This window comes from Typopeltis vanoorti, chromosome 9, assembly GCF_054136105.1.
Source record: "Typopeltis vanoorti isolate ZY-2024b chromosome 9, IOZ_Tvanoo_1.0, whole genome shotgun sequence".
NCBI lineage: Eukaryota > Metazoa > Arthropoda > Arachnida > Uropygi > Thelyphonidae > Typopeltis > Typopeltis vanoorti.
In genome coordinates this window covers 36,198,637-36,221,615 of record NC_143557.1, presented here as the reverse complement: position 1 = coordinate 36,221,615, position 22,979 = coordinate 36,198,637, and the positions used below count along the sequence as shown (strand labels likewise).

Here is a 22,979-nt window from a genome sequence, read left to right as displayed (position 1 = left end):
GAATACTTCTACCCTTATCTTGATTAATCTCCCTACCAAATTTGGTGATATTTGGTTGTTAAAACAAGCTACATAAGACTCTGAATAGGGGAAGTTTAATTCTGGCAATCCTGTTCATCTGAAAATAAGGATGCTTTGCATTGTGGAATACTAAAGGCAACTGATATGAAGTCAACAGCCTCTATATACAAGTCACCTGTCAGCAAGATTCTTCACACCAACTTTGTTTGCTTACATGTGGATAGAGGATTAAACAAGAATATAATTTCATGTCAAGTATAATTTGCGTTGTTGCCAAGCAAAAACTTTTATTAGTGAATTCATTAGGTTTCACTTGTGTAACTGTCTGTTCGTGTTTGTTGTCATCAGAGACCAGTTCCTGAGCTGTATAAGTTCAAGAACTGGTCTTGCAAAACTATTGCGATTGTTCAGATCACTCTAAACTCAATGAGTGACCCAAATGGATCAGTGTAACTCAATTACTCTTGGTTACTAATAAACTCTGTGGTTCTGCCATACAACACCTGCTAAAGCTCATCTGAACTTGGTGACAAGCAAAATCCTATCATCAATCTAAACACAAGCCTCCTCAAGCAGCCAGCAAGAACATCACTTGGCAAGTGTTCACTGAAGGACCTCAATCAAGGCTAGGTCAGTAGAAGCTATGCCGTAAACAAACATCTAGTGAAATCTAACAATCAAGACTACTTTAGCAAATTTTATTCTTGAGAGACACTTGTGACATTATAATTAGGAATTATAGACATGCTAACAAAGAATATTTTAATATTTGCCAAATATTTCAGTCTGAAACTAACAGACTATCTTCAGTGGCTATGTAGGAACAGTTTTTAACAAGGTGAATTACCAACAATTGATCATTCAAAAGTAGAACGAGCCGTGTGATGTTACATTGCTAAGCATTAAAGAAAGGAAAAATTTAATCAGAGTGATGACTAAATTATAGGTATTAATTCAAAATTTCATATAATAATCTTAATTTATAAATAACATTAGACTAATGTAGGAATTAAGTCTCAATTAAATTAAATTAAAATTAAATTAAGGTCTCAAAAAAATATATATATACAGGGTGTTCGGGATAAATTTGACATATTTATAATTAATTATATTTTTCCGTAAGTTACATGTATTAACACACACTTCTCTTCATTTAAAAGTTTGGACCCTTCTTCATTCATATACAAGATGTCAGAAAGGATGGATAGCTGGAACCCACCTGAATCATGGAAGAGAATAACTTGTATCATGATGATTCGTGCCCACCATCAAAATAAGGATATTACGACTGCTGCCCAATGCTCCCTGAATACAGTAAAAACAATCAGGCATGAACTAGAGACTTGCAATGGTGACTACGAGGATGTAGCAAGAAGAAAGATCCCTAGCAGACGATCTGATTGCGTTCGTACAGCAGAATTCCTCGCAAATCTGCAGGAACAGGTGTTGAAGAACCCTGGCATTGGAATTCGGGCTTTGTTCGTGGAGTTGCTAACTGTAGTCAAGCCCTGGATAACAAGGGTAGCCAATGGTAGGCCGTATGTATGGCAGCAGGATTCGGCCCCTTGCCACACCTCTGGGAAAAGTCAAAAATGGTTGTCTGAAAATTTCTACGACTTCACCAGTCCAAATGTTTGGCCTCCAAACTCTCCAGACCTTAACCCCATGGATTATTTTGTATGGGGCGCAGTTGAAAAAGACACCAATCGCACTTCCAGTAATACAAAAGCCCAGTTAATGGATAAAATTAAAACAGTTTTTGCGGCCCTTCCCAGGGAGACTGTAGCATCAGCTTGTTCGAGGTTCCGAAGCAGAATTGAAGCTGTGATCGATGCTAATGGTGGTTATTTTGAGTAAATCTTGTTGATAGTATTGTAATTAACTCTGCCTGTAATGTTTTTTTGTCAATTCATTAAATTTAATAGATACAAAGAAGATTTTCTTTTTCCTTACGAAACTGTCAAATTTATCCCGAACACCCTGTATATTTTAATGTGTTATCCAGATTAAACTTTCCCCATATTTTTGATAAGGATGTACAGTCATCTCAATTCAAGTTAGGGCATTGAAGTAAGTCCTCAGCACTCTCTTTAAATAGGTGTTAGAATTTATAGCGATATCTGTATAGAAGGTGAGTCTTGGAACAGAGGATGTTGTGGCTTGTCTCTCTCCCTTGCTGAGCTAATCCAGACTAATCTAATTTGTTGTGCAAAATGTATGACTGATGTTCTTGAATTCGTTTGATGTTTGAGGCGAGGCTTGGACCATCATCTGGTCCAAGACTCGCCTTCTACATGGGTGTCGCTATAAATTTGAATGCCTATTCAAAGAGATTACTGAGGCCTTACTTCAGCTCCCTTATCAAAAATCTGGGAAAGTTTAATCCGGATAACACATTAAAATATATATATATATATATATTTAAAAAAAAAAAAAAAAAAAAATCAGCTAACGCCTTTTTATTCCCCGTATAGGGGGAGTAGGCGAGGCCATTTAGCCCCATCTAACTTTTGGAGACTGAGTGGGCAGTTCAATCTCCACTGGTACCAATCAGAGATAGATGGCCCAAGGCTATCACTAATTAAGCGGTACTCAGTGAAGAGAGACGGCTCAAATGTGCCGCCATCTCGTGGTCCCTAACACAATATATTTAATGTCTGAAATAATGTGGGTTCTACGGTCGATTTTCTTGAGTTTACAGGACGAAAAACCCGAGTTTCCTGGAGGAAAAACCTGCTTGCCCGTGCCAGAGATCGACTAACTCGGGAACCGGCCGAAGAAAGGCTTAGAAAAATTTCCTCTAGTCGCCGACTAGACTCGAAACCAAGTCTTCCTTCGTGCGGCCAAGCGCGGTGGTTGGCAAACGCCACATCCATTGAGCTACACAGGCTCCCATTTTTTTTTTTTTTTTTTGAGACCTTAATTTAATTTAAATTTAATTTAATTTTAATTGAGAATTTTAATTCCTACATTAGTTTAATGTTATTTATTAATTAAGATTATTATATGAAATTGTGAATTAACCACCCTACCAGCCAAGATGTATATATGAACCATGGATGCGAAGTGCATATTAAAATTGTAATACCATTGATATTACATTGAAATATATCATGGATACGAAGCATATGAGGATGCGTATTTGATCCATAATGGCCAGTAAGGTGGTTAATACCTATAATTTAGTCAACACTGATGAAATTTTTCCTCTCTTTAATGCTTAGCAATGTAACATTATACGGCTCATTCTACTTTTGAATGATCAATTGTTGGTATTCCACCTTGTTAAAACTGTTCCTATGTAGCCACTGAAGATAGTCTGTTAGTTTCAGACTGAAATATTTGGCAAATATTAAAATATTCTAGTGTTAACATGTCTATAATTCCTAATTACTTTAGCAAATATCTTAGTGGGAGCTAGTCACAGACAATTCAATTTGTTCATATTTCCAGTTCCAAAAACTTGTGAGTAACCTAAAAGGTCACTATTTCCAATAGCTCCAAAACTAAATCTCTCTAAATCTCCAAAACTGAATCTCTATGCCCCACCTGATCACTTTCTGCACTCAAATGAAACCCAACTTTCTGCTGGGTCTCAAATGAGAATCAACAATTCAAAAGAGCTTTCATCTAGTAAAACAACCTAATTGATGCACTAATAAAAGGTGAATATATATTGGCTCTTGGTCAGAGTTCACATCTTTTAAGTGGTGCAGCCCAAGGCAGCTCCTATGCTGAAGCTTTATTTGCATAAAATTCACATAAACTCTCTGTAAAATTCAACACTGATGTTTCATTTATTTGGTTTTAAAATGATAAACGATATTCAATATCCTTATTATATTTTCCAAACTTGCCACATTAAAACCTTTTAGGCTCTATATCTTGAAAGAGCTATATTTTTCTTTATTTACTGTTTTGTTTTTGTTATTTTGAACTTTGCATTGAACATACATGGCAACTTATAAATGCTTGATAGAAAGGTTGTTCCGATTTACATTCACATGTAGACCCACTTCACCATGTAGATGTTCGAAACTGAAATCTTATGGAATAGGTTGGTTAATACTTATTCCAGGAGCATCTTATGTCTGTAGATGTGTGTATTCAAGGAGCTGGTTTGACTGTTCATTTTAAATCATTTTAAACTAATTTGTATATTACTATGTACATTAGACAATGCTAAAATCAAATGTCTTTAAATATAAATACCACGACAAAATAAAAGAAAATAATTAAAATATCAACTGCATGCACTGTTAAATCATATTCTGTATGTGATAAGTTTTGTTAATAGATAGCAAATGACAAACTAAGCAGTCACAACAATATACGTAGGCTGTTCAATAAGTTATAAGACTATATTTATACAGAAAACAGATTACCTTTAATCATCATCATTTACATGGTCTTTTTCGAAGTAACTACCGTGAGACACGATGCGTTTGTCCCAATGTTGCGTCCACTTCTTAAACACATGTGAAAGTCCGTTTTTTGAGAGTTCTTTCAAAACCGCCTCTACAGCTTTTACACATGATTTGTTGCTTTCGAAATAGTAGCCTCTTAGTGGTTTCTTGAGATGAGGAAACAGCCAGAAATTGCACGGTGCGAGATCAGGACTGTATGGAGGGTGTCGTAAGATATCTCTGTTGTTCTTCTGCAAAACGTCCACTACACAACCAGCAATATGTGGCCTTGCATTATCGTGCAATAAGAATATGCAATAAGAAGCCATTCTTCAGCAATGGACGCTTCCTTTTGACGTGCTGTACCATTGTCCGTAAAACATCCGCATAGTATGAGCTGTTTACAGTATTCCCAGGTTCTACATCGTGTTGGTAAACAATGCCTTCGTAGGCAAAAAACATTATGGTCATAACTTTACCAGCAGATTTTACAGTTTTTGCTTTCTTGGGGGTAGGCGAAGACGGATGCTTCCATTCACTGCTTTGTTGTTTCATTGTAGGGTCATAGTGATACAACCAAGCTTCATCTGCTGTAATGATGCATTTTAAGAAGTTGTTGCCTTCTTGTTCCAGTCTTTCTTTCCATTCTGTGCACACATCCACTCGATGCTGCATTTGCTTTGGTGTCAAGAGTTTGGGAATCCATCGGGCACAAAGACGTTTCAGTCCCAAATGTTCGGCCATGATTGAGTGAACACTTCCCACAGAAATATTCAGGACAACATGCAGCTGGTGTACTGTAATTCTGCAATCCTTCTTGATGACAATCGCTGCTGTGTTGATCATTGTCTCTGTGATGGACGTTGAAGGTCTTCCCTCACGTTCAAGATCTTCCACATTTTGCCTTCCTTCCTTAAAAGTTTTGTGCCAGCGAAAAACACTTGCCCTCGACATTGCTTCATCGTGGAAAGCTTCGCGTATCATGTTAAAATTGTCTGATGCCGATTTTTTGCAAACACACACAAAATTTCATTGCATAACGCTGTTCCAAGGACACTTCCATTTCGACGACTGGTCACGGCTCGTAGGCACGCCGAAACAAGCTTGCATTTAGTCATGTGACACTGGCACATCAGCCCGTATACACCATCTATCAGCCTCTTTTGTTAATGCAGACAGCAACATTTCTTTATTCCACAGAAATTAATATTGTAATGAGTGGTTTCGCAACAGTAAAATTAGTCTTATTACTTATTGAACAGCCCTCGTATATTTTGAAAGAAACATGCTAAAAAGTACTATATTGTTTTGAAGAGGATATAAGTTACACAGTTTAAATTTTATAACAGGATCAACATTTCTGCAGTTCTTGATCAAGAACTTCTGCAGAAATTCTTCTGAAACTGTTTTCTTCTTTAATCACAAATAGGAATGGTGATCTTTTTATAATTATGGATTTGCAGAATTGAATTTCTCTCTTACCAGTTATCCACTAAATTTAGAATATTTGTTCTTATTTTCAGGATAGTATTCCTTAAATTAGTCTCCATTGGCATCTTGGTAATTTCATTCTATAAGCAGATAGCATGTGTTCCAAGATTGTTATGTGGATATGGATCAGGACATTGCAAAACAATGATGGCAAGTATAATTTTTTATGCGACATTTTTTGTACATGTGTGTGACAGATGAAGTAAAAACCAGTGTGCTTCTTTCATAGATATTACTTTTGATCCAAAATTCAAAATATATATGTTCTCTTCTGCTAGAAAAATGTCTTATTTAATTGATTTTATTATTATTATGTTTATTATCAGACCTCCATGTATTCAAAAAGACTCACTGTGGGAGGAGGGGATCTCCATCTCTCTCTCTCTCTCTCTCACACACACACGCACACTCTCAGCTCATCAAACCATTCCTCAGACAAATTCCAATCACTCACCACTCCATGCAAAAAAACCTCTTTCTCATTTCTCTGCTCACACCCCCTCTTTATATGTCTTCCAGGGATGGCCTCTTTTCTCTCCCCACTTTTCCCCCATTTTATGAAAACCCTCATCTGTGTTAATCTGGTAATAACTCCTTTACAACTTACAGGGTGTTCGGGATAAATTTGACAGTTTCGTAAGGAAAAAGAAAATCTTCTTTGTATCTATTAAATTTAATGAATTGACAAAAAACATTACAGGCAGAGTTAATTACAATACTATCAACAAGATTTACTCAAAATAACCACCATTAGCATCGATCACAGCTTCAATCCTGCTTCGGAACCTTGAACAAGCTGATGCTACAGTCTCCCTGGGAAGGGCCGCAAAAACTGTTTTAATTTTATCCATTAACTGGGCTTTTGTATTACTGGAAGTGCGATTGGTGTCTTTTTCAACTGTGCCCCATACAAAATAATCCATGGGGTTAAGGTCTGGGGAGTTTGGAGGCCAAACATTTGGACTGGTGAAGTCGTAGAAATTTTCAGACAACCATTTTTGACTTTTCCCAGAGGTGTGGCAAGGGGCCGAATCCTGCTGCCATACATACGGCCTACCATTGGCTACCCTTGTTATCCAGGGCTTGACTACAGTGTTTAGCAACTCCACGTAGCCATCTGAAGTCAACCTGAGGCCCTCTTGGAAAAAATGCGGAGGCATCACATTGCCTTCAGAGGATACACATCCGAAAACCATCACAGTTTGGGGAAATTTAGTCTGCATTACACGAGGAATGTCCTTTGTACTGTATGCAAGCCATCTGTTATTCTGCGTGTTGTGTTTTTGATCCTGGCAAAAGTTTTTCTCATCGGAAAAGAACCAGATTGTTTGTGGTTCCGCAGGATGTTTCACTTTGCTTAGAAGTTTCTTCGCGTTTATCAAACGTTTTTCACGGCCCTTTTCTGTAAGCAGCTGACCTTTGTGGCGCTTGTATGAGTAGTAGCGGAGGTCTTCATTGAGTGCAAGCTTCATAGTAGAGGCTGCAACATTCATTTCACGTGACAAAGCCCGAATTCCAATGCCAGGGATCTTCAACACCTGTTCCTGCAGATTTGCGAGGAATTCTGCTGTACGAACGCAATCAGATCGTCTGCTAGGGATCTTTCTTCTTGCTACATCCTCGTAGTCACCATTGCAAGTCTCTAGTTCATGCCTGATTGTTTTTACTGTATTCAGGGAGCATTGGGCAGCAGTCGAAATATCCTTATTTTGATGGCCGGCACGAATCATCATGATACAAGTTATTCTCTTCCATGATTCAGGTGGGTTCCAGCTATCCATCCTTTCTGACATCTTGTATATGAATGAAGAAGGGTCCAAACTTTTAAATGAAGAGAAGTGTGTGTTAATACATGTAACTTACGGAAAAATATAATTAATTATAAATATGTCAAATTTATCCCGAACACCCTGTATATGGCAGGGTGTTTAAGTGTCAGAGTTGTATAACTAGTTGACGACCTCAATGTAGTCTTAAGGAATTCAGAGAACTGACTCGGGCTTCTGACCTAATATCCAATCATCACCTTCTCATGGTGCATCCTGTTAAATATCGTATCTACCCGGATACTGAATGATCGACGATGGGCTAGCAATTTGGGATTTAGCTGACCAAATTGTATTCTTATTGGCTTAAACCATAATGCAAAATGCTGATAGAGCATAACAAAATTTGATGCCAGCTTGGGCATCAGCCAGTTAAATAAAGCCCCAGTTGTTTTTTGTCAGAAAACCAGGTCGAACAGCACTAAGTCAGCTACTGGAACGCATCCCAATTTAACATCAACAGAGTTCAAGATTGGTACTGTCACTATAAAAATCATTAATGGAAAAGAAATGGAACTAGTAGAAGAACTGAAGTAGGGGAATTCCTCCACATAAAGTTGGAAACCATGCTGCCTAAGTACAGCTGTATTGCTTACTGCTCAAATATCTCCAAGGAAAACAAGTACCAGACTGACATAATAAGTGTTTCTGAAACAAAGAAAACAAAAACAGGCAAGATCATTTTCTTTTCAGGGAAAAAAGAAATAGCTATAGTATTCAACACTAAATGCAAGGATAATCTTCTTGAATTGCAAGCAATATCAAGTAAAGTGATGTAGGCAGATATCAGAATGGAGAACTGGACAATGAGACTTATGTGTGCCTATGGTCCAACAAAAGTATCTACTAAAGAAGAATTCCAGGCATATAGAAATGTTCTGGGAAAATCTGGATAAAAGAGCAAAGCTAATAATAATAGTAAGTACATGCTGGATTTCTGTTCAGAACATGGACTAGTTATTGCTAACACCCTTTTTCAAAATAAAAAATGTGCATAAATTCACATGGAGAGATGTTGGTAAAAAATACGAAATGTCTCACTGACTGTGATATTGTTGATAGCAGTATTTTCCCACTGGTTCAAGACATATACAGAGGATTTGAAATAGGAAATGATCACCATTTAGTTTTGACTAGGATGAAATTGGATTTCATATTTAAAAGAAGGCTGTATAAGAAAGTCTTAAGATGAGCCAAAGTCAAATAGCTTTCAGAAGTGAAACTGTAGACCAAAATACGTAAACATCAAACAAGAAAAAATTAAAGAGTTGGAAAACATGAACCTAACTTTGGAGACTCTGCAGCAAATCTTAAAGAAAACTTTGATTGATTCAGCCAGATAGGCAATCTGCAAGGATAAAAAAAATCAGAACTCCATGGTGGACTCAGGAAGTTAAAAAGGCAGTCAAGGAAAAGAAGAAAACATAATGAAAGTTCCTGGTAAATGAGCTAGCTTGTGTGCCCTAGAATATAGGGGAAAATGTAAGAAAGCAAAGCATTGTATAAAACTAGCTAAACAAAAGTCATGGGAAAACTTTTTTACAACAGAGAAAATAAATATAAGGAATGTGATAAAACATTCTGGAGGCTAATGAACAATCTTAGAAATGGAGAAAAGTGTACTATAAAAAGAATCAGAGATAATAAAGGTGACATGAAAACTGAAGAGAAATATATTCTGGATGCCTGTCATAAATACTTTGAAAGATTGCTAAATGAAACAGGTAGTGGCAGCACAATAATAGAAAACACTCAACAGGAATGCAGTCAGGAATACATATCCAAACTTCAAATAGAAAAAGCCATCAAAAAGCTGAAATGTTGAAAGGTAGCTGGAGTAGATGAAATGCTCAGATAAGGTGTTATAAAAATTTTACAGTAGCTGCATTGCGTAATTCAGAAAACCCAGTCATATGATCGAATTCCAGAGGATTGGAGCAGAGCTCTCATAGTATCTAACTGTAAAAAGGAAAATAAAACAATGTGAGAATTACAGACGTATTTCCATACTCAGTGTTCCTGGTAAGATTTATACAAGTATACTTGAGAAACGGTTTAAACAAAATTGTCGAAGGGAAGCTTGGTGAAGAACAATGTCGATTCTGACCAAATAGAAGTTGTCAGGATCAGATTTTCACTTTAAGAGAAATAGTTGAGAAATCTTAGGAATATAATAAGGATTTGTATTTAAGTTTTTTTGATCTGGGAAAAGTATATGACAAAGAGCCAAGAGGGAAACTCTTCAAAAAGCTACAGTTATATGGTATAAATGGAACATTAAATCAAGCAATACTTAGTCTATGTTTGAGTTGTAAGTCAGCAGTTAGAATTGAGGAAGGTATAGGAAGATGGCTCAGTGTAAAATCAGCAATAAAAAGACACAGTGAAAATAGGCAGAAACATTGATAATATCAGCTATGTCTTGATTGGGGAAGCTGTAGAACAAGTAAAACATTTCAGCTATTTAGACTTAATTTTTAGTGAAGATGGCAAATTAAATGAGGAAATGGACAACAAAATTAGTTTAGCTAGTATGGTAGGAATTTAGCTGAATAAATTTATATGGAATAAGAAAGAATTTAATTAAAACATTAAAGTAGCTATATACATGACAGTGTTGAAATAAGAGATCTGAGCATGACAGTTTTAACATATGGATATAGAAATTAAACACTTGCTCAAAAACTATCAACCACATATATGATGAAAGACTAGAGAAGGTAACAGATAGCATCAATGGCAGTGTCATATTAAAAATGAAGATATTAGGAAAGAACTGGCCATTGTTAGTATTCAGGAATGTGTTAGCAGAGCTAATCTCAGATGGTATGGTCACTTAAACAGAATGAGAGAGGAAAGTTAACAAATTGATTTTTTGCAAAATCAGCTTTATTTTGCATTGAAAGTATTTCATCACTGCACGAAACTCGTTTTTCTCCATTTTTGTGAAAAATGCGAAAACGGTCATTTTAAATGTTTGCCAAACGAGAACTGCGCATGCACATGGCTAAAATTTTGCCAGGGGTCATGAAAAAAATTATACATGCCGACGCTGGTATGAATGAACGAATTGTGTCACTATCTATTGGAAATTTATCAAACTTTTCAAACAACTCTCATATTTCCAAATATCAATATTTTCTGGTAATTCATTCCATGAGTTTTAGGATTAGTAGCAGTTCTAAGTTGTTTATACGGTGTGAAGTACGTTGAGCTGGACTCTGTGTTGTTAATATTGTAAAGTCTCAATCAGTTCCTTTTTCTCTATCTGTTGAGAGTATAGTTAGTTAGTTATTCACATGTGACATCACTAGAAAGCATATGGTCACTCCTGTACCTCATGTGGTTTAGGGAGTGAAGCCTTCTTCTGGAAGTAGTACTACAGATGTCTCCTTTCCACCAACATTTAGTAGAATTATCACAAATACCCATACCCATGGCAGGATTTGATCCTGCATCCTCTTGGCTGGAATCTCCAGCCAAGAGGCTGTAGATTCTTTTTCTTTTAGGGTTGTTCAGTTTCTAAAATAAATAGAGGGATTATTATCATTATTATTACTACTAAAACTTCCTACATGGATGTCAGCAGACTCATCATGGGAGGTTCATTCAACTGAACCGAATCTTAAAATCCTTAACACTCCCTACATTAACAACATATTCTGGTAATGTATTCCATTCACTTATGTAAAAAAATCTACTCCTCACACCCCTCTTCACCACACTCTTACATAACTTCCAGGGTTATGTAAGGGTTATGTATCGACATAAACAGAGCTATTTCAACGCTAGAAAATGAGCTTTCACTTACGCTGAATCACGAGCTTTGGTCGGTCCTACATGACGTCTCGTGTATGGCAGCTAAAAAAGAATTTGAACGAGTACGGAGCCGACATATCAACAAGTTTGATAAATTAATAAAGAACTCGGTGTCCAAACCTAAACTACAAGCCAACACCGTTGTTAACCTTTCGTCAGCTACCTTAAAGCCAGAAGCACTCCACGCTCTGTCATGTGGTCACAACTTCGCCATTGCTCCTAAGAAATTACCGGCCGAGGAATTAATGATCCAAATTGAACACGGGATTCGCCAACGATATTAGATTGGATGTAGCCTGTGTTCTCAATAAAGCAAAACCTCCAAAATCCAACATATCCATTAGTGAATACAAGGCACTACAAGAATTGAAGAGAAACAAAGACTACACAGGTAAGCTCAAGGCTTTATTATTAGATCGTTCCACTTACCTCCCCATTGATTACAATCCCACCAACTCACAAATTAGAAAACTCCATAGGCTCCTTAAGAAGGTCACTTCTTGGCCTGTGGAGATTACCAACAGACTAAAACCCTATAACTCTAGACCCCCCCCGCATATATGGGCTCCCAAAAATACACAAAGAAAATGTGCCATTACGTCCCATAGTGGATGGCATTGATTCCCCCACTTACAAACTAGCCAAGCATTTAGCCAAAGCGCTCTCACACTATACTGGCAATACACCATCACACATAAAAAACTCAGCCCACTTCAAAGCCAGTATAGAAAACCTTACACTCCAACATAATGACATTATGGTCAGTTTTGTCTCCTCCCTATTCACGAATGTCCCCCTCAAAGAAACCTTAGAGCTAATCCAAGCTAAATTTCCTCCTGATATCTCAGCCCTATTTCAGTTTACAATGAACTCAGGCTATTTCGTTTGGCAGGAAAAATTCTACAAACAGATAGAGGGGACAGCCATGGGTTCACCACTTTCCCCACCCTTGGCCAACTTCTTCATGGAGACGTTTGAAGAGAAAGCCTTAAACTCAGCCCCACAAAAACCTACCATATGGCTTCGCTACGTTGATGATGTTTTCGCTATTTGGCCACATGGCCCGGATTCACTCCTCTCCTTCCTAACACACTTAAACAACCAACACCTTAGAATCAAATTCACCCTGGAAAAAGAGGAAAACAATAACCTCCCCTTCCTAGACACACTAGTCACCCGCCAACCTGATGGAACCTTGGTTTTCTCAGTTTATAGAAAACCCACCCATACAGGCAGATACATTCACCAACAATCCCACCCCACCCCCCCTCACAACAATATGGAGTTATTAAAACATTATTCAACAGGGCAAAAATAATCTTTTCTAATGATCAAGCCCTAACCACTGAACTAAATCACATCCGTGACACTTTCTCAGCCAACAGCTACCCCCTCCAAAAAATCCAAAAAATACTTAACCCAGTTATCCACAACCCACCACCCCCCTCCCCTTCACAAAAAAAGATTACTCTAAATCCATCACCATTCCCTACATCCGAGGCACCTCGGAAAAAATCAATAAAATCTTAAAAAAACATGACTTGACCACTTGTTACAGACCACATAGAAAACTGGTATCCCTTATCCGCTCCACCAAAGACCAACCACTTCCCCTAGACCTACCTGGTGTATACCAGGTCGCTTGCAGCTGTAAACTGTCCTACTTTGGCCAAACAGGCAGGACAGCAAATATCAGAATCTCAGAACACGAGGATTACATCCGATTTCACCAGTACAGCCACTCTGGGCTTGCAGACCACGCTCTGGATACTCGCCACAGAATAAGATGGAAGAAAGCCACAGTAATACACCGCAGCAAGTTCAAGTATGAAAGACTATTCATGGAATCAGCCTCGGCCCTTAGGAACATTCCAAACCTCAACAAATTTGGATGCATGAGACTGCCCCAAATTTGGGAAACTTTTATCAGAAGAACTTCAGCCCAAAGGCCAAAAACTACCAATATAGCCCGCCAGGGGCACCATCAGGACTTTAGGAAAACGCTAGCTTCCTAGCTTCAGTCTCATTGCTGTTATTAATACTTGTGTGCACGTGTCTTTGTAGTAAGTTCCCAAGAAGATGGCAACGTGACGTTCACCGAAATATCGGAAAGTATATATTAAAGTTTATTTAATCTATATTTCTAGTATACGCTGTCAATTCCTTAAATATTAGTTATCATGTTTAACCAGCGTATAAGCCTCTCAACAAGAATAATGATATTGTCTTAGTCACTCGTCTCTGGAGTTCACTTATATTTCCACATCAAAATGAAAATAAGGTGACCAAATCTCAGCATAATAGTCCAAGTGTGGTGGTCTGACCAGTACTTTATACAATGGCCAACTACCTCCTTATCTCTACATGTTAATGTACTTCTTTTCATAGCAGTAATACAATGTGCAGTCTTTGCAATGCTTCCAATATGACCTCTAAGCTTCAGTTTATTGTCAACACTTCCAGATCTTGAATATCATTCACTTCCTGCAGTATAGTGCCATCAATATAGTACACAGCTTTATATTTCTGCACTCCAAAATGAAACACCTTGCACTTATTAATATTAAAACCATAACTCCACTCATTTTCCCAATGCAAAAGTCAATTTACAAATCTTCCTGAAGGGAATTAACATCAGCGGTGGTTCTGATAATTCTCCCCAACTTTGCATCATCAACAAACAACTGAAGTAAATTTAGTTTAATCCTTTATCCAAGTGTGTGCAAACAAAGTTTGCGCCTGAAAGTATCTTCAGGACTGGGGTAAAGTGGTACAACACCGGGCGACTCCTTGCAAAGGTGGAGCAAGCTACCAACACTCCTATCTTAGTATCTCCCATAATGCAAAACACATCTCCTTGCAGATATGTATAATGTTATGCATTAAGGGAAGGGACACTATCCAGACTACTTTCGACCTTTATTGAGGTCTCTTCAGTGAGAGCTGTTTGTTGTTTTTGCAGTTTGTTTGCACACACCTGGATAAGGGATTAAACTAAATTTATTATAGTCTGACCAAGTGAAAAATAAACTTTCAACATCTTTCTCTAAATCCAGAGTAATTTAATAAAAAGGTGGCACACCGTTTGGCAGCTCCTATAGGAGGAGATGACCTTGCTAATGCTTCTGCCTTGGTATCTCCACTTGGGCCTGGCTCCCACTGAAGAGACCTCAATAAAGGTCAAAACTAGTCTGGATAGTAGCCCTTCCCTTAATGCATAACATTATACATATCCACAAGGAGATTTGTTTTGCATTATGGGAGATACTGAGATAGGAGTGTATGTAGCTTACTCCACCTTTGCAAGGAGTCGCCCTGGTGTTGTATCACTTTACCCCAGTCCTGAAGATACTTTCATGCGCAAACTTTGTTTGCACACACTTGGATAAAGGATTAAACTAAATTTATTATAGTCTGACCAAGTGAAAAATAAACTTTCAAACAACTGAAGATTCACAGTCAGTCCACATGATATATCATTTACAAATAAGTTTACCAGTAAGAGCCCAAAAACAAAACCATGGAGCATGCCACTGGTTACACTACTTTTTTTGAACACTGTTCCATCATACACAACTTCCTGCTATCATTCAGAGAGCCAGTATCAAATCCCTCTAACCAATATATTATCCATTCCCATTCTCTGCAGCTTATACACCAACTTATCATACAGTAATCTATCAAATGCCATTGCAAAGTCCTAGAAGATCATTGTATATGGTTCTCCCTTGACTAACACATTAGTTATCTTAAATAATCATAAATGCTGTCAATCATAAAGAACCCTATGTCCATCAATCCAATCTTCTATTCTATTCCTAACCAGCCACTCTAATACCTTGACCAAAACTACAGTTATAGAGACTAGTTTATAATCGGACCTCTATAATAACTAATGAGGTTGGTCTGAAAACATCTCAGCCTAACAATAAAAAAACGAATTTATAATTTCAAAATTATTTTTATTTTTCAACATAATCTCCCTTAAGACCAATACATTTATTCCAGCGATGCTCCAGCGCCATTATCCCGCCCTTGTAGTGGTTCTCAGTAAGATCTGCAAAATACCCCTCTACAGCTTTTTTACAAGAAAAGGTCCTCTTCATAATCTGATGTAATGTCTTCACAACTTCTGCAATGTGCCCTCTGAACTTCAGATTCTTGTCCTCCACCACGCCATGGTTTCTTATCTCCTCAACTTCTACCAAAATTTTCCCACCAAGTGTATACTTTGGCATTGTGCTGCCTATCAAATTTTAGAACCATACACTTGGCAACATTGACTTGACAGTTCCATACTGTTGCCCATGCATACAATCTATTCAAGTTCTCCTATCAGGACACAGCATCTGCTTGATTCCTCATCACTCTCCCAGTTTTGCATCATCTGCAAAACAGTTGGATATTTACCAGTTTAACCTATCCCAATATCATTAATATACAAATTAAATAACAACAATGGTCCCAAAACTTACCTCTATGGCACACCAGTGTAGTACCCCCCCCAATAGACAACTTGATAATACTTACAAGGGTGGTCTGAAAAGTTTTCGGCCTAACGATGAAAAAACGAATTTATAATTTCAAAATTATTTTTATTTTTAAACATAATCTCCCTCAAGACTAATACATTTTATTCCAGCGATGCTCCAACACCATTATTCCGTCCCTCTAGTGGTTCTCAGTAAGATCTGCAAAATACCCCCTCTACAGCTGCAATCACCTCTTGATATGAAGAAAAACGCTGACCAGCAAGGAAGAGTTTTAGTTTTGGGAAGAGATAGAAGTCAGAGGAGCCAAATATGGGGAATAAAGTGGATGTTCCAACAATTCATAGTGCAGATGATTTTTTTTCTTCTGCAAACTGGGTCTTTTCTCATGAATTTTTTCGAATAATTTGGTTAAAAGATCGGAATTATATTCCCCTGTTATTATTTTACCATTTTCAAGATAATTAATAAACAAAATTCCTTTAGCATCCCAAAACACTGATGCGCTGACCTTTCCTGCTGATGGAACCGACTTTGTATTCTTTGACACTGAACAACTAGCTTCTGTCCATACTGCTTTGACTGCTGTGGATTCTGGTGTGTAATGGTGAATCCAAGTCCCTTCCATAGTAAAAAATCAATGCAAAAAATGAGTTTTTTTTCTTGTTAAAACGCTCCAAGCACTGTTCAGAGATTTTCATGCAAGTGCGTTTTTTATCTATCTACTGTGAGCAAGCACTGCACCCATCTTGCGCAAAGCTTTCTCATTTGCAAATCTTCATACAAAATATATCCTACATGTTCTTTTGAAATTCCTATCGTCTCAGCAATTTCCTGCACTTTGACTCACCGGTCATCCAATACCATTTCGTGCACTTGATCAATGATTTCTGGTGGTGTTACACTTTTTTTGGACGTCCTTCATGTGGATCATCTTCAAGGCTGGTACTGCCATGTTTAAACTTGGCAGCCCATTTCTTAATTGTCGAAAACGAAGGAGAAGCATGCCCATAAACTTTTATGAACTTCGAATGAATTTCTTTTGCCGTTAAACCTACTTTTACAAAGAATTTTATAACCGCACGATACTCAATTTTATTCATTTCAAGGGATACAAACAACACTTTTGCTTTAGACAGCTGTATAAAACAAACTACTTCATAGAATGACTTTCAATTTCACATGAATGCTTATGACAAATGTACCAACTTAGAAAGAAAAAAAAAAAAAGAAATCTTGCCAATAGTGTTGCTATGTATGGTCGAGGCTGAGAACTTTTCAGACCACCCTCGTACTGATTATTCTTCAACAAATCTACTCAATCAGAGTTATTACAGATTTTTTCAACTCTAGCTGATGGAAATTAAAGAATCAAACGGAAGTGCAAACAAATTGCGCTTCCTAAATTGAAGAAAAAAGGGTGCCATAGTCAGTCATATGTTGAAATGGGACTTATTCAGACTTTTGTAACGACATTTCCATCCACAAATAGTTGTAAACCTAACCTGTAGTTTATCAAATTTATGAGAAGGAAAAATTTTTCACTCCTTTTCAAACAAGGCTGTTTCTTGATTAATATCATCTGAGTCTTGAATGGTCTCTTTTATAAGCAGGATAGTGGTCTCACAATCTGTTTTTCCTAATAGATTATCTAAAAATTTATAATATAATTATTTATTACCATTAGAATTAATTAATTGGATTGCCCTCTATGGTGCAATAATTTCACCTTGCACGATTAGATTTGAACATTCAAATTCCATTTTTATTATTATTACAGGCAACTCCAAGGAGTCTCCTTAGACTCATCGAGGGAGGCCCTAAACATCATGTCAAGAACAACTATTCAACATTCACTCAGTATCTATCATAACATATCTTTGCCTTGAACTCATTCACAGTCATTGCACCCACAACAGACTCTGGCAGCTTATTCCACTCATTTACCACTCTCTTGCTCAGTTTCCATGGATGGCCCCTAGTCCTCCCACCACCAGTCCTGTTCTCAAAAATATCCTCTGAATTAATCTTATAGAAGAATTTATACATTTCAGTAATTTGAATGTCTCAATCGTATCACCCCTTTTCTGCCTATCAACCAATTCCTGCAACCCACAAATCTTCAACCTGTTCTCATAAGGTTCATTCCATAGACCTGCTATCATCTTGGTCACTCATCTCTGGATCCTCTCCACCTTCTCCCCATCAAGAAGAAACCCTGGCACCCAAATTTGGGCACAAAAAGTTTACTCTGACTAGATTTGAACCAAGCTTTTCTTCGTGCAGTCAAGGGCTATAGAGTGCAAACACCACTTCTACTGAGCTACACAGGCTCCAATTTATGACAAGAAAAATTTTTTTCACTCCCTTTCAAACAAGGCTGTTTCTTGATTAATGTCATCTGAGTCTTGAATGAATTTTGTAGCATAAAAAATTCAGTAGGGGAGAATGGCCCAACCATGAGAAGCTCTATTCCACTTCTGGAATACAAATTAATGATTTAAATTTTGGACTTGTGATTTTTTAAAAATAAATCCATGCAGATAGAATTTTTAAGACCTTTTTGACTTTGATTAAATGAAATTGAAGGGAGTAAAATTGATTTGTAAATTATTTTTATCTATATTATGATATATATATATATATATATATATATAATTATTATATGACTACTTTTTTTGCAACTCTGTAGCATGGTCATCTATTATGATAGAACCTGTTAGAAAGAATCTGATTATTATTATTATTCGTGACACCTCCAAGGAGTCCGAGGACTCATTGGAGGACACCCACTATACAACTGTCTCCACCACTACACCAAACCTCTACTACCAATCATCTCCATCTACCACCCACCACCACAACTAGTATTTTTTGTCTGTAAATTGCGTGTGTTCCGATTTGTCTGTATGCAGGATGAAAAACCCCAGTTTCTGGAAGAAAAAGCCATGCTACCTCCATATGAGATCAGCTGACTCACCTATGATTGAAAAAGTCCACATAAAGATTCCTCGCATCATGATGAGAATCGTATATTATATTAATCTTATATTAAGCTTATATTATAATGGAAAGAATTGTAGGCAATATATCACTATTTAATTTCTGTTTGATCTCTATTGTGAATTGCTATATTCATGTTCTTTTTCATTTGCCGTTTGTACATCATCCTGCATACATTTGAAATTGTAATCATATTGAGTATTCCTAGTTCATTTTGCTTGTGATTTATACAGATTTTCATTTAGGATTTTCATTATACAGGATCATTTAGGAGTAGATGGTAAAGATACCAGATTACTGATAAATCTATATTGGCAGCAAACTGCCTCAATAAAAATATAAGGAGAAATCTTGGAGGAATTCCTAGTAAAGAAGGGTGTCAGACAAGGCTGTGTTCTTTCTCCTATATTGTTTAACCTCTATACTGAAAATATCTTCCAGCAATTAGAAGAATTTAAAGAGGTCAGCATAGGAGCAGGAATATAAACAACTTAAGATATGCAGATGATACAGTACTGCTAGCTGAAAATAAAAAAGATCTTCAAAACCTACTAGAAGAGATGCTGAAGCTAAGTGAAAAATATGGACTTAATTTCAACTTCAAAAAAAAAACCAAAACCATGCTGGTAACAAGGTAACAAGAGAAAAAGGAAAAATACCCGATATAAATATTAAGATCAGAGGAAATACTTTAGATCAAGTAGAGAGTTATATATATTTGGGTCAACTAATTACAGAGAATGGAAAGTGTGATAAGGAAATATTAAGAAGAATAGAAATTGCTAGATTAACCTTCATTAGCATGAAAAACATTCTGACCTCAAGGGAAATTCACACAAAAACAAGAATTAGGCTGTCCAAATGCTATGTATGGTCAACACTGCTATATGGAGCAGAAACCCGGACAATATCAAAATATTGTGAAAATAAACTAAAAGTCTTTGAGATGTGGATCCTCAGAAGAATTCTTAGAGTCCCATGGACTTCCAAAAAAAAACTAATTTAGAAATATTGGAGAAGATAGGAATCTGTTGAAAACCATTAAGAAAAGGAAAACCACCTACCTTGGTCACATACTAAGGTATGAATCCCTACAAAAAACATTTCTAGAAGGAATGATACAAGGAAAAAGAAGAAGAGGAAGACAAGGAACAAATTGGATGGGAAATATTAAGGACTGGACCGTTTGTCCTATGAAGAATGCAAAAGAGAAGCACAAAACCGTACATGGTGGAAGCTCATGGTAGTCAACCTCCTGGAAGGAGATGACATCTGACAAGACAAGAGACATCATCCTACATACATTTCAAATTGTAATCATATTGAGTATTCCTAGTTCATTTTGCTTTGATTTATACAGATTTTCACATAGAAGGAAGTATCAGCTTTCCTTATGATCTGGAGAGAATGGGATCAGAGATTACTTTCATCTGTTTCCTACCTTTTGACCTGTCAGGTTAGATTAGCTTTGCAATAGATTTAATCTCACAGTGGCATAGTTTTCTAAATTATAGGGACTTTTATAATGATGTTTCCATCCACAAATGGTTGTAACCCTAACCTGTAGTTCATCAGTATTATAGATATGGGTAGAGTAAGGGTTAGATAAACTGTAAAGACCAAATACAAAACCTTTTCCCCCATAGATCATCTAAAATTATAATAAATAATTATTTATTACAATTAGTTAATTGGATTGTCTCTCTGTGGTTATTTGAAGATTTGAACATTCAATTCTTGTGTATCACAAGAAAAATATTTTCACTCCTTTTCAGACAAGACTGTTTTTTGATTAATGTCCTCTGATCTTATCTTTCCATTTCTTGTTAGGCTCAGTGTTGGCCAAGTAATTTGACTTCTTAGAAACATAATTTAATTCTCCCATAAAGTGGTTAACAGTTAATCCTATCTGTATAATATGCTGTGTCTGTGTTTCTTGCAGGATGAAAGACCCTGCCACTACTATATAATGCCAGTTAATGAAAGCTAACTCACCTTCTGTTATTGCCTCTGTAGCTCAGTCACTATTGGCAATGACCTTTAGTCAGAAAAACAGAGTTTGAATCCCAGTTGGGATTTGAATTAACTGAATTTAAATTAACTGAAAATTTGTATAATACAATAATACACATTTTCAAGCATAATACAGAGATGTCACTAACAGCCCAACTGAAAGATTATTCACCAATAAGCATTATTCACTGGCTATTCTAACAATTTAATCATAGGTACTGGAATAGATTATATAGAAATTTCAATACACTGGATTCCAATTAATTGGATCACATTGGAAATAGCATAATTTTAGCCAATTAAGTGGCTGGCCTAATTACACATAGCTACACATAAAGATTTTAAAGTGCATGTAATAAAACAAAAAAAGACAAGTTCTTCATTTATTGAGTAGCAAAATTACTGACATATAAACAATTTACAGTACTTTAATTAAAGTAAAATATTTGCTATAAAAATAATTTTATTTCTATACTTGTTAAATATGCATAAATTCTTAACAGTTAATAACCTCCTTGGAATTGACTGAGTGTAGCCTGTCAGATTTTTTTGATTGACTGAAATTCAACAAAATCAGCACAGGTATCTAGTGCAGATGTCTTATAGTTTCTGATGCAGTTCACTTCTAATGGGACATCATTTTCACTATCAGTCATATCTGTAAAATCCATGATTGAATGCTTAAATCTACAGTGAACAAAACAGTTTTGAATGGTCTTTTTGCTTGTTGTTCAACTAAACAGGGCTGCATTTACCATTAGGCACAAGATGGGGCCTCATTTTAAAACCTTACTCCTCACAAAGAACAATAAAAAAAAACAGCGTAGTTATAGTTGCAAAATTTATTTTTAAATATTAAATTCATAATATAAAAACTAGAGGCCGCTGAAAAATTTGTGAGGCTTCCCGTTTCCATTTGAAATACATCGTTCTTTCCTTAGAATATAAAACTAACAGGAACTCTGTATTCCATAAAATTCATCTATATAAGCATACCATTTCTTTGCTGGACGTATATACACGTCCAGCAAACCTGGATAATATTCTGTCCACCTGCTGAAAGAACATGGATAAGAAGTGTAGTTTGACCGTCATGTCCATTGGAAGGTGCGAGAATTCTTCACGCTGAAAAGAACACTTAACTACATTACCTGGCATACGTAGTAGCCATGTTCTGTGGCCTACGCAGTTGTTTGCCTTTTACTCGGTAACCGGAATCTTAGTTATATCAGACTAAATACCTATGAGTTATATTCATTTTGTTGCTTGTTTTTATCGTATAATTATAGTTTTTAATGCCAACATAAAATAAGAAATCCTTTCATACTTTCTTAACTACATATTGTATCCCTTTGAAAGATCAATGTCACTATATTTTTTTGCTAATTATTTTAATTGCCAATACATTTTAAAATTCTCCAAGAACTTAATTGAAGATAATTATTTTTGTCAAACAATTATTTTATAAATTCATGAAAATCCAAATCTAAAAATGAATACAACCTCCATCTGTTCCAAATTAAGTTTCCTATTTTATTCATAATCTTAGTTCGAAGGTTAGTTATCATACGTAAATCTTGAATCATGTGATGCATAATTTTTATAACGTAATCGGTAGGATTTTGTATTTCAACTTGGTTTCCCCCTAATCACTAACTACAAATCAAAATAAATGGCAGTTATGAAGTCAACTGTTATGTACATATTTTCAGCTAATTTCGATATTATGTGGCAGTTCTGAAGTAGCGATATTTTCCCTACAGTATATCTTTTGAAACATGTGTAGGTGCATGCATCAAAATGAAATTTTATTTCCAAAATTTTCATAACAGAACTAATTCACCTTTAATGGCTAACTCCCCCCCCCCAAATTATCACACACAACACACACACACACACACAAATACTGC

The 22,979-nt window shown here is 36.4% G+C and overlaps 1 protein-coding gene across 4 annotated transcripts in view; it reads left to right on the top strand.

Annotated features, from left to right (window-relative positions):
• LOC150102971 (transmembrane channel-like protein 7) overlaps positions 1 to 22,979 on the top strand; it is a 407,541-nt gene that overhangs the window by 226,670 nt on the left and 157,892 nt on the right. For all 4 annotated transcript variants that reach the window (XM_090398590.1, XM_090398591.1, XM_090398592.1 and 1 more), the window contains one exon: positions 5,951 to 6,068. In XM_090398590.1, coding sequence (XP_090254716.1) covers positions 5,951 to 6,068 — 118 coding nt within the window. The remainder of the gene's footprint in view (positions 1 to 5,950; positions 6,069 to 22,979) is intronic.